Genomic DNA, 12,781 nt, shown 5'->3' with positions numbered 1-12,781 from the left:
TGGTTTTTTATCATGACAGCCCTTGATATTGTTTTGTCATTACGGGATGGTGGAAACTTTGAAGAGTATGGTTTGGTTGTTTTGGAGGGTGGTGTTGGGAGAGGGAGCTCCACGGGCTAAATGCCAATGCTCATTATTTTATGCATGTAAAGGTGGTTTTTATTGTTATTATTATTAATTTGGAAAATTAAGCATTCTGTAATTTGATTGAAATTATAATTAATAGCTCGTAAAATTACACGACTTAATTAACCTTACATATGTACTATTTTATTTGCCGTTTCGGGTTCAACTAATTTTTTTAAATATTAAAAGTGCTAATAAATTTTTAGTTGTATAATTAAATATAACTTAATGGGTAAATTTTGAAATTTTATAGTGTATTTGTTTAACTCTAGTAGTAAACTAAATTGCAATTAAGCTGGCACGATTTAAAATAATTAATTTTATAAGTTTAAATATAAATTTGATAACCAGTAAAAACATGACTTAACTTATAAAAAAATTTTAATATAATAATTATTTTAAAAAAATTATTGAGATGAGGACATATTGAATTTGAGTTCCTCAGATATTCATGTTATAAACCCCATTGAATTTAATAATTTTTTGATACATATTTTTATTAATTGTATGATAAAAATATATGATCATAAAATTGAGCACTAGCTTATAGAAATAATAATTATAGAAAGCAAATAAAAATAAATCTTGTGGTTTATTTTCAAACTAATCTAATAGTGAAGGATAAAATTAAAAAAAAAAAATTAAAGAACCAAAAAACAAGCATGATTTTGCTTGTAAAAAAACTTGATGACCGGTAAAAACATGACTTAGCTTGTAAAACAACTTTAATGTAATAATTATTTAAAAAAAATTATTGAGACAAGGACATATTGAATCCGAGTCTCCCAAAGACCCATGTTATGAACCTCATTGAATTTAATAATTTTTTTATACATATTTTTATTAATTGTATGATAAAATATATGGTCACAAAATTAAGCACTAGCTTATAGAAATAATCATTATAGGAAGCAAACAAAAATAAATCATGTGGTTTATTTCCAAACCAATCTAATATTGAAAGGTAAAATTGAGAAAAAAAATTAAAAATAAGTAAAGAACAAAAAAAAAAAGCATCTTGGTCTAGTGGATGAACTCATCAAACCTATAAATCGAGTAACTGGACTAGCACATCAAAACTGCGAACCAATTTATGGGCTCTAATGGGATTATAATTTATTTTTTTAAAATTATTTTTTATTTAACCGTATGATAACAAAAACAAACAATCACAAAATCAAACATAAACTCAATACAATCGTGCGCAGGCCTACTAGTTCAAGTCTGCACACATGGGCATGTAATGTTTTTCTTTTTAAGTTGAAGGTACAAATGACATCTCATCTTCCTTAATGCATTTTAAAAAAATTAAAAAAATGAAGTGTTGTTTGAAATCCCAAAATCATGTCACTGTAATCGTCAGAAAATCAAGGTCCATTGTTTTTTTCCTTTCAAAAACTCATTTTCAACTTGTTTTTTACCAACACCCTATGCATCTTGTTAAACCTAACCATGGCCTACAAAAATGTAAAAAAAATTAGCCTGAAACCTAAAATCAACTAGAAACCAAAAATCTTCTTGAGCTTGGATTTTTTTTTTATGTTTTCAAGGTAAAAAAAACATATAATTTTAAGTCCTCTTATTATATGGAACATTTTGACACGAACATGTATGTTTTGGTGGCCTAAAGCTTCCCCAACAATAACTTTCTCTTTCTAAATCGGGATTTAGCGACCCCTCCTCTCTCCTCTATAATAAAAGGAGAAAACAGGAAAATGAAGGTTGGTGTCAAAATATATTTTTTGAAAATTATAGCGAGCGGATACCTAAATGTTTTAAACATAGTGGATGAAAATGAAATTCTCAAACAAATTGCATACCCACTATTAATTTTACTCGTTTTTGTCACTTCAGTCTCGTGGCTTTCAATTTAATGCCCACCCCAAAAAAACATGCTATGAAGTTCTAATTTTGGCTTAAAATGGCTCAATTGTGTAAAAGAAAAGTTTTCAAGTGAAATTAAATTTTTTAAAAAATTTCACTACTATAATTTAATGTGAAAAGATAAATAGTAATTAAATTGTAGTAAAAATACCACACCATTTAACTTTTCTTATAATAAATATCATAAAATTTAATTAGATGAAGTTTCTCTCTTTAAACACTAATCTTCTCTTCTCTTGATGATCTAAACCTAAATTAATGAGATATATTAAAAACTCATAAATCATGAAAGGAGAATTCCAATTTTAAAGTTTTATTTCTTTTATTTAGTGATACAACATAAAGCTTGGGAACTAGGGAGGGGCATAAAGTAAAAGAATAATATCTAGGTGAATTAATAGTGAAAAATGACATATGGGAACTCCTAAAAAAGGTAGGTTTTTCTATTTATTTTTATATGCATGAAGTACTTATGTTTTTTCACCTTTTTTTTATTGAGCAATTATGATGATTTTTTAGATGTCATTGGTTAATTGATTTTTTGTATTTATTGGGTGAAGCTCTTCTTCTAGTGCAAGAAAATAGTCATTAGAAAGTAGTTCAACATCACCAAGAGAAAAAATAAAAAATTTTAAGCTGATGATATTTACAAAGGTGGTCATTTTCTTTTGTTGGGATTTTGTTGATGGTGGCATAACCACTTTACAAATGACAACACTAAATTAACATGTTGAAAAAATACAGTTATTCTTGGACCTGGGAGCTTATGTTTATGATGTCGTTATAAAAAATGGATCTTGTTGTAAGTGTGAACTTGGGAGCTTCTTTTACGACAATTAAAAGCATTATCATATTTCAAATTCGAAGATAAAGGCAACACATGCAAGAACTGGTGATCATATTATCAAGTAACATCCATTGCGAAGATTATCTTTTAGAAATTGCAATAGTTTGCTCTCTTTCTTGACAAATTAAGTCAATCATGCCTAATAATTTGATTTAATTTTGAGGATTCAAATTCATGGAATAGTGATAAAAGGGTGTCTATATTTTAGTATATAGTTTTTTCAATGTGAGATTTGAAGTGTTTTAGTATATATACTCTATGTTACAAGAAAAAAAGTTATGTTTTTTTAATATGGGATAAAACATATTTTTTATTTAAATACTTCAACTTAAAAGAACAAGATAGTATTTTTTTCAATGTGAATAAAAACCATTTGAAATAATCTTTTAAACTTAATTATTTATATCATGTATAGCCTATATCCACTTGAATTATTTTTTATTTTTTATATAAAATATTAAAATCTCAAATATTTTTTTTTAATTTTTCGGGTTGACTAGAGTCAACCTGTGTAACTTTGACTCGGCTCCTTGGCCAGGTCAACCCCCAAGCTAGGTTTGATAATTATGGCTGCCATGACAATATAACTTTAAATAATGCAATTGAAAAGAAATAAAGTGATGTTACCGGTTAAAAGATTAAAAACCAAAAAAAGAAGAAGGCAAAACCTTCTCTTTTATTTTGTTCAATAACCTATTTTAAAAAATATTATTTTTTTTGTTATGTTTTTAATTTTTGGAGTGGTTTTTTTAGTTCATTTATGGTTTTGTTTTTATCTTTTATATAGATAAACTATGTTTTTTAAAATAAAAAATAGTTTATTTTTAGATGAAATTCTTAATATTTGCAGTCTTACATGTTATTTCTTTTTTTTTATTCAATCAATTTAATGTTTTATTTTTTAATATTCAATATTTTGATCTATATTTATCTTTTAGTTTTTTAAGTTTTGTTTTTAGTTATCATTAATGAATTTTTATTGATTTAATAATGCATATAACTCTTAGTTTATTTGATTGTGCATTAACTTTTTGATTTATTATATTTTTTAAACTACCAAAATATATTAAAAAACTATATAGATAATTTTTTATAAAAATTAAAAATATTTAACCTGTATCGAAACATGGATCCCATAGCTATACTTTAAAAGACTTAGGAATACACATACCTTTTTAGTGTTGGTTTTCTTTTTCTTGTTTTTTTTTTTTAAATTTTTTAATGTTTTTTTAATTTTTAATTTGTCTTTATAAATTATTTAAATTTACTTTTTATAAAGTTATCATAGACTTAAATAAACATTTTAATATTTAATTTATACTTAATTTTACAGTTATTTATTTTTATTATCATATAATTATGTAAAAAATAATTTTTTAAAAAATAAAATTTATAAACAAAAAAAATATATTACCTGGATAGAGGATTTAATAAATTAAACTACAAAACCAAGTTAATCCAATATATTTTCATCTAAAAATTAAAATTAAAAATCATCTGAAATTAATATATATATATAAACCATGATTTTTTTCACTAAACTTCTAAATTACCTTTAAACTATTCAAGTTAAATGACAACTCCTCCAGTATAAGAAATTGAATTCAAGGATTTCAAAATTGACCTGTTTATCAAACCGATACTTTAAACTATCATGTACTATATTAAAATCGATCTAAAATAATGGTTAAAATGTTAATATTTTAATATATTTTTCAATTGATGACAATTAACAACTCGAAAAATTATTGAATACATTGCAATAATTAATATTTTATATTTTTACATTTTTTAATAATATAATACTCGTGTATGCATATGTATGTGTTATTAACATGCTTCAATCTAATTTGGCCTCCAAAAATGTTCCTTTTCTTTTAAGAGAAGATACACCATCAAATGATCATGATTCAAGGGTTTTCAAAACACAGGTAGACCTTACTTTCCTACCCATAATTCATGGGCTATGAATTTTGATATCAGCAGCACCTAACGTGCAGAAGTAACCAAATATCCAACTGATTTGCAAAATAGCCTTCATTTACTGACATTTGTGCCAACAAATACAACCTAAAATGTTATCAATGATACAAAATGAACAGGCTGACCCATCATAATAAAATATTGCATCCATAAGTCAGGCTTCATCAAGGATCACTTTATTTACATACATCAATTGGAGATCCATCCCATTGGAGCTACCGTACACCTTCCTTGGACATTCTCAAAAAATTGGAAACAGTGATATTCGGGAGCTCAACTACAGCCATTTTCTTCTTTATTTTTGTCGTCTTAAATGACTCTGCATCCTTTGACTCTGTCTCAGTCACTGAGGCCAAGTTGTAGAACTGTACAAATAGAATTCAATCCTGACTAGTTACTGAGGCCAAGTTCTAGAACTGTAAAAATCATCAGGAAGCATTGAAAACATATAAAAGTGAAGCATGCCATGTGTTTTCCATACAAATCATATCTGGTGTCTATTAACAATAAGGCAAGCAAACCATTTGGACTCCTTCAGCGAATTGGAAAACAGACGGCTTTAATATCCCATGATAAATGATGAAGGTTACCTCACAGACACCATGCAGCAACAATCTATGAAAGGGATCTTGAACCCGTAATGATAGAACTTCATCTCCACCATCTTGAATGAAAACCCGGATGCATGCCTGAAAATGACAAGTTGATATCTGGCTTTAAACAACTAAGAAGACTTGTACCAGCTAAGGAGACATACAAGCATAAATCATCTACTAGTGACATCAAGATATAAAATAATGACATGATTGCTTCAAGAAAGAAGCAAAACAAGAAAAAGATTACACACATAAACAGCATTACAATAGGAGATAAGAGTCGCAGCATTTGTCACCATGACCATCCAGCTGTTTAACAAGCAATCATGACATTCATCAATTACATTAAAGGAAGACAGTTGGGGTTAAAAGCTTGCAATGATGCAATTCATTCTAACATTAAATCCTTCAAAGCATACACATCTATAATCAGAAACACATTTCAGTTGACACAAATGAATCTCACCAAGCCAGCAAACCGAAGGCGTAAAACTCGAGCTATAGAAGAGGTGTCTAATTTTATAGCAGCTGATAAACTGAAACATTATAATTTCTCTAATATTACAGATAAAACTTAGTACAGGCACACTAGCTATACACTAGATGCACAGTTTAGATGAGGACAAAATCAGCAGTATAACTGACATTTCATGCTGTAAATCACCAATGTCCTTCATCATTTCAATCAATCACAAGGTATGTACATACCTCATAGCTCTCAATAAGTTCTACAAGGAAGCTACGACGAAGTGCATCTCTAGTTCGGCAATCTATTCTATGCCATGCATTCAAGACAGCCATCTTATCAGCATCAACACGACCTTCCCTTTTGACAGACCTCCTATTTAGTCTGTCAATAATATTAGCCTACCACCAACAATGGAAAGCTAAAATTAGAATATATAGCTTCTGCACATACCAGAACAGCATTATGACAGCAATATGTGTTTTCCAACTCATTCACATGCGAGAAGTTGCCATGTTTGGGGGACCAAAGGTCAATCTCCATGCACTACCAAATCAATTGCGACATGGATGGGAATGCATGCTACAAAAGATAGAGACAAGTATGATGCATCGACCGTCTACTCAATATCCTGGCTAGAGATCCTCAACATTTCAATTATAGAATGGAAGGCCAATTTGCAAATTCAGCTCATGAATTTATTATGTAGTGAACTTGATGAGACTCTGAAAAATCTTTTGGAGCCTAATAAAGATAGTTTATTCACTAATGAATCACACCTTGGGATATAACACTTGTTTTGAACCTTAAAATGACGCTGATCAGTTTACTGCTCATATTTCAGCTCAAATCTTCAGATATAGTAATAAATTTAAAAAGCAGAAATGACTGAAACTGAGTATGCTCTTCAATAGAAGAGGACTTGAGACAATGAAAAGTGATTTTATAAACAAGATAAGCAAAGAAACCTGCTTGTCCATGTCTATATTCCTAAACTTGTCCCACTCTCCCATATTAGTCATGCAAAATGGTGACAGTGGTACATCATCACCTGTACAAAAGAGCCCAGCATCAGTGCCAAATGCCATATCATAAAAAGAGAAGCCATTAACTGATCACGGGAAATAGGGGTTCTGAGAGGTCAATACTGCCCTAAAGTGCCATTAGCCATTGAGTTGTGCTCCAACTATCATCAGCATTCAAGTATCATTGTCAATTAGATTTTTTTCTTCAATTTAATTGCATCAATCCCCAACTAAGTTTAAGAGAGAACAATCAAATCTAAACTGGGAAAGATATGAATGCATAACCATGGTATCTATGCTCTAGATTGTTGTACCAATAATAATGTTATTGAATGGGGAGAACCCCTTAACATGTCATAATACCCCAAGGTGGTGGAGCAAACAAGCCTCTAATTTCTTCTGCATCTAAACGAGGCACAAGCTCCATCAGCAATCGATCATTTAACCATCTCCGAGATCGACGGTTGCTAACCTGGAGAACCACAGATTAGCAACATCATATTAAACAATCTTGAGCCAAATTTGAGGAGGAAAAAACTTGTATTGATAAACCAGAAATTAAAATAGCTAGCAGTTGGAACAAAAGGAGATCCTCGTATTCCAACAAGTACATAACTGCAACTGAAAAAGAAATCTTTAACCCAATAAAACTCCTGAAAGCACAGAACAGCCAAGTATTACAAAAATCCTATGGCTCCAAAAAACGTTTATTTTTTCCTTAATACTAAAAATTGTCCTTTTATCCTCATTTGATCCAAAATTTCAAGTCTTTTCATAGCTTGAGTCACAAGACATGCAAGCGAATTGTTAAGTATTTCAGTTAATCAATCCATATAAACAGTGATCACCATCCTAGTGCATCACATTGGAAGCAATTGTTGAAGTCGTCATACAAAGATAGCTATACACGTCCTCTAGCATTAACAGTTTAACATAAAACACATCACTAACAGTAACATAACTTAGCAACAATTAGCAATCTTTTGTTAAAAGATGAAAACCCATCTCAGTGCAAGGAATAAAACACCTCTTGAACACTATCATTAATACAACTGACACGGGATGAATAATTTAATTAAAAAGGCAGTAAATTTGGGGGAAAGAAACCCCAAAGAGACGTACTTTGCCAGTCAAGCTCTCAAGGAAATCGATCTTCTTCTCGATGGACAAATCTCGGGGTTTTTCATTTTCAGCTGCCCATGATTTTTTTTTTCAATGAAAATCATGATTCTAACAAAATAGCAAAAAAGGAAATTTTTTTTCAGAAAATAAAATAAAAAATTGTAAAGAGAATAAGAGTACCTTTTGGAGGAGATGAAAGGAGACCTTCTTCAACCATCTGAAGAACCTCAAGAGTCGCCATTATTGCTTTCTTCTTTTCTGTTAGCTAATTAATTTAGATCTGATCTCTGAATTTTTTTTTTTTTTTGGTGGTGGAGTTTTTGGCAGCCTTGAGAAACTGATGACGACGTTATACAGAGACCCACTAGACAAAAGTCAAATTACTAACCTAACCCTCGTTGAGGAATATGCACCTGCGATGCGGTTGCAGGCAGTGGATGCTTTATCTCCCTAAATGGGTCAACTATCTCGGCCCAATTTGTTGTTGTTTTTTGTTTTCAAAATTAAGTTTATTTCTTATAAACTTATAAAACAATAAGATAATGAAACTATAATAATAAAAATTATTTTTTTCATGAATGAGTAATTATGAGTAAAATGGTGAAGTTGAGAAGTGTTTTTTCAAGAATGAGTAACTATTTTTTTTTTGAATAAGTAAAATGCTTTACATGAATAAGAAATTATGAGATAACTTAAATTAATTAATATGATTTATTTATTTATTTTGTTCTACTGTTATATTTTAATCCTATGATTTTTTAATATGTTGTTAAAGAAATAAAATAGCATGAGCTTGGGAGTTGAAGAAATTTTTGAAAGGACAAAAAATAAAGGGGAATGGTGAAGTTGACTAATACAAAGCATACTTCGTAGCTAAATGTTACAAGTAAAATTATAGGGTTGATTACAAATAAGTTTTTTCTTTGATTTTAAAGTATGATATAATAAGATCGATTATTATTTTTATAGCTTAAAATCTATGACCTATCTTGGATGTAAAACCATTATTTCTACATAAAAATACTAGTTAGAGGAGATTATCACGTTGCTAAATTGAATGTTTTAGAAAATCAAGTTGAGGAATGAATTATTAGTTATTAGATGAAATTATTTGTCTAAGTAGGAGCCCTTGATTAGAAAAAGAAGTTAAAAGTTGTAATCTTTTTATAAATATAAGGGTCAACATCTTTAAAATTTAAAAAGTGTGTTGAATATCAATAAATAAAAGTTTACGAAGCTAAATATTTGAGTATTTAATGTTTTCAACATAACAAACTTTTATTGGTTGTTTAATGCTGGTTTGTTTGGGTAACTCTCATGTTTAGATTTGGTGCACATGAAATACTAGTGTATTTTTCCAATTTAAGAGGACAAGTATGTTAATTTACTAATATTATGAGGTTGTGGTGTATTTCCGAAACAAAGAGGATCATTATTTTTTTCTCTTATTTATGGTTATTAAAATGGGCAACAAACAGGTAAATGTCCCACACGGTTGACGGTGCATATTGCATCTAGAACAAATATATTTTTTAAAGAGATTTCATGACTTTATACAACACTTATTATGAGTGTTCAGAAAAACTAATCAACCAAGAAAACTGAAAGAATTAAAGAAAAATTAACTGAAAAAACTATACCGAGATAAAAAACTGATTAAACTGATTTTTAAAACCATAAAATCTAACCAGTTCGGTTTGGTTTTGGTTTTACAAATGAAACCGGTAAACCGAACTGGTCCAACCCAAAAAGGGTATAAATTACCCTAACCTAACCCCCTTATAAAAAGCCGCCGCATGCTTTTCTCATTCTTTATTTTCCTTTCATCTGCTCTGCATCTCATCTCCCTCTCATTCTTTCCTTTCTTATTGTGGATCCTCTAATCCAAAGCTCATATGACTTGTTCTACTTTCTAGATCTCATCGATTTTTCTAACTCCATTAGTTGATGTTGGCAAACAATAGCTGGGTATTTAGAAGAAGATTAACATTACGGTTTGTTAGTTGAGTTTTATGGTAGTGCAATGGCTTGGTTACTATAGTGGTTTTATGGTAGTGAAAAGGAGAAAGAAGGGAGGCTATCATAAATTTTTTAGAAGAAAAAGCTCACCATAGGTTCTTTTATGGGTCTGGGAATAATGAGTTTGTGGCTAATATTGTTGAGAAAGGTGTCACTATTGGAGGAGAAAAGATGCATGCAATGGTCTACTTTGGTTTTAACAGATATGGATAACAATCCGTGAATTTAGAAGGGTGTTTGTTTGGAGTTGTAGGCAAGTGATTCAAGTGTTGACAAAGAGAATCAAGATGAAGAGTTAATTTGTTTCTTATTTTCTAGTTAAGAGGGGCTTTTGAATCCCTTGTAAAAATAACAATCCAGCTTCTGATTTCTTAAAAATAAAATGATGAAGTTGATCCTTGTTTTAGATGTAACAAACATTAAAGATTTGTTTAAATATGCATGCTTTCTGTATGATTAAGTTTATCGATTTTATTTAAAAAACCAAGCCAAATCGGTTTGGTTTGAACTGGATTTCGGTCCGGTTCAGTCTTTATTTTTCAAAATTAATCTAATTTAGTTTGGTTGGTTTTTTTTAGTTCAAACTAAACCAAACCAAACCATGAACAACCCTAACACTTATTAGCTAAAAAAAAATCAAAATAACGGTACTATAGATGTTTTTACACTACCCGAAACTCAATTTATGATAACCCAATTCAAGCATTAAGCAAGGAAATTCAGGATAAAAGAGAAAGCCTTTACCACTTAATCGTATGATTGTTTCACACCAATATATTCATTTAAAACTAGCATTATACTTGTGTTACGTTGCTTGGGTAGGATCTCAAGTTAATTTTTCACATAAAAAAAAGAAGTGTTTACATTTTGGATGTGATTGCGGGTATCATGATTTTTTGATATTATCCAAGAAAATGTGGAATAAGAAAATTCAGATTCTAGTGTAGTTGTGCCTACTGTCTAATTCAAACATAACTCTTAATTCAATTGTTGGGTATGAATATCGATAGTGAGGGTTATGCTAATGTTGTTAGTAGTACACATGTTAGAAAATTAAATCTGGACACTATTAAACATGAAAATCATTATGGACTTTAATGATTGAATGCTTATAGAGAAGTTAGACTTGTTAAGCAGGTTTTGGTTTTTTTTTTTTTTTTCAGTTGGAAAATATAAGGATAAGATGTTGTGTAATTAATATTTAAAAGTGCATTTTTATTAAGGTTTTATATCATCATATTGCATTTAAAGTATTATTAAACTCTCTATCTCAAGTATATTTTATAATATCAAGTCTAATAATATAAAGAATATTTAATTGATGGTAAATGCTCATTTTAAATATGGGCATATCTCATAATTCAAATAATTGATTGATGTGCTTAACTATTAAAATTGAGAAGATAAAAAAAAGGCTAAACTTAGAGAAGAGATGTTCGTTCATTTCAAAACAGGAACACCATTCAGTTATTGAGTTGATTAGTACTTAAAAGTGTATTTTTATTAAGGTTTTATACCATCATTTTGCACTTGAAGTATCAATAACTCCTTAACTAAAGCATGTTTTATAATAATATATCTAATAATATAAGATACCTTTAATTTATAGTAACTATTCATTTTAAATACAGGCCTATCACATAAATGAAAGGATTGATTGATGAGTTTAAGAACTAAAATTAAAAGGACAAAGAGATGGCCAAACTTATAAAAGAGATGCTGATGTAGTCCAAATCGAAACACTATTTGGTAATTGGGTCATATTTGGAGCTGTAAATCTCGGATTTAGGTCTACTTTATATGAATAGAAAAGTAAGATATAGGCCTCCAACTTTCATGTGGAAGTCTGGTTTTAATAAGGTCATTTTCAATTCCAAATTATAGCAACAACGAAGAAGTCCGAATTTATCCTGCAACCCGAACACTGTTTAGTGTTTGACCATATCTGGAGTTTTAGAAGTCTAAATTACTTTTATTTTTTTTCCTAGAAAGCTGAGATAATTTCCAACAACTTTTATATTTCAAGAAATTCCAATTCTGACATTATTAATGACGTTTTGGGCAGACAAGAGAAGATAAGGATTGTCGCTAAGTCAAGAGTTGACCACCCACTCATTAATTAGTCATCAAATCAATAGTTTCCAATTTTGGCCTATAAAAGGAGGCATTTGCCATGCATTTAGCCATCTTGGTTTCCAGATCAAGATCATACTCTTGCTTTCTCTCTTTGAATTTTTGTAATGCTTAAGTTTTGCTTTCATTAATATCAAGTTTATGCCTTTCATTTCCTTTCCTTTACTTAGTTAACTTTTATCTTTTTTATGTTCTTATTTTATTTATTTATTTTTCTTTCTTTCATTATGTTTAGTTAAGTTTATTATATCAAGGTAAAAAGGTTACAGTAATGGTGTAAGAATAAGTATAGTATAAACTCAATATGAATCTTAATGTTTGATACTAACTGGAAACCACACACAAAGGAGGTTCCAATCAGATTATATATTGTTAACATGATTACATTAGTCATCTTATTCAATTAATGCTAATACTTGTAAATCTCGTCAAGCATTCATGATTATAACTTATGTTAACAACAAATCAAGTTCCTTTCATAGCTCAGGTGTCGGTTATACCATACATTATGGGCTATGAAAGTGCCAAGCATTTGTTGTACCAAGTGTTATACAACATAAATCAAGATTAGTCATTTAAC

General features: G+C 29.4%; 1 protein-coding gene across 2 annotated transcripts; it reads right to left on the bottom strand.

The window, feature by feature from the left end:
- Positions 1-4,858: 4,858 nt before the first annotated feature.
- On the bottom strand, positions 4,859-8,390 carry LOC105115243 (R3H domain protein). Of its 2 annotated transcripts, XM_011012089.1 has the most exons (7): positions 8,230-8,390; positions 8,050-8,120; positions 7,291-7,399; positions 6,871-6,953; positions 6,145-6,303; positions 5,431-5,529; positions 4,859-5,205 (listed from the first exon to the last, which is right to left on the bottom strand). In XM_011012089.1, the coding sequence occupies exons 1-7, from the start codon at positions 8,288-8,290 to the stop codon at positions 5,056-5,058; spliced, it is 732 nt and encodes a 243-aa protein (XP_011010391.1). In that variant the 5' UTR covers positions 8,291-8,390; the 3' UTR covers positions 4,859-5,055. The 2 variants fall into 2 exon arrangements, with proteins under 2 accessions (XP_011010391.1, XP_011010392.1); XM_011012090.1 differs by lacking the exon at positions 6,145-6,303.
- Between the last annotated feature and the right edge of the window lie 4,391 nt (positions 8,391-12,781).

This window comes from Populus euphratica, unplaced genomic scaffold, assembly GCF_000495115.2.
Source record: "Populus euphratica unplaced genomic scaffold, PopEup_1.0 scaffold656.1, whole genome shotgun sequence".
NCBI lineage: Eukaryota > Viridiplantae > Streptophyta > Magnoliopsida > Malpighiales > Salicaceae > Populus > Populus euphratica.
Note: the sequence above shows the minus strand (reverse complement) of the source record. Positions and strands in the feature narration are given on the sequence as shown.

Bases quoted from the DNA above. Each gene is read 5' to 3' on its own strand.
- LOC105115243 (XM_011012089.1), bottom strand. From the start codon at position 8,290: ATGGCGACTCTTGAGGTTCTTCAGATGGTTGAAGAAGGTCTCCTTTCA. The intron at 7,400-8,049 runs GTACGTCTCTTT...GTGGTTCTCCAG, and splicing joins TTGAGAGCTTGACTGGCAAA to GTTAGCAACCGTCGATCTCG. The intron at 5,206-5,430 runs GTAACCTTCATC...CTATTTGTACAG, and splicing joins TGCTGCATGGTGTCTGTGAG to TTCTACAACTTGGCCTCAGT.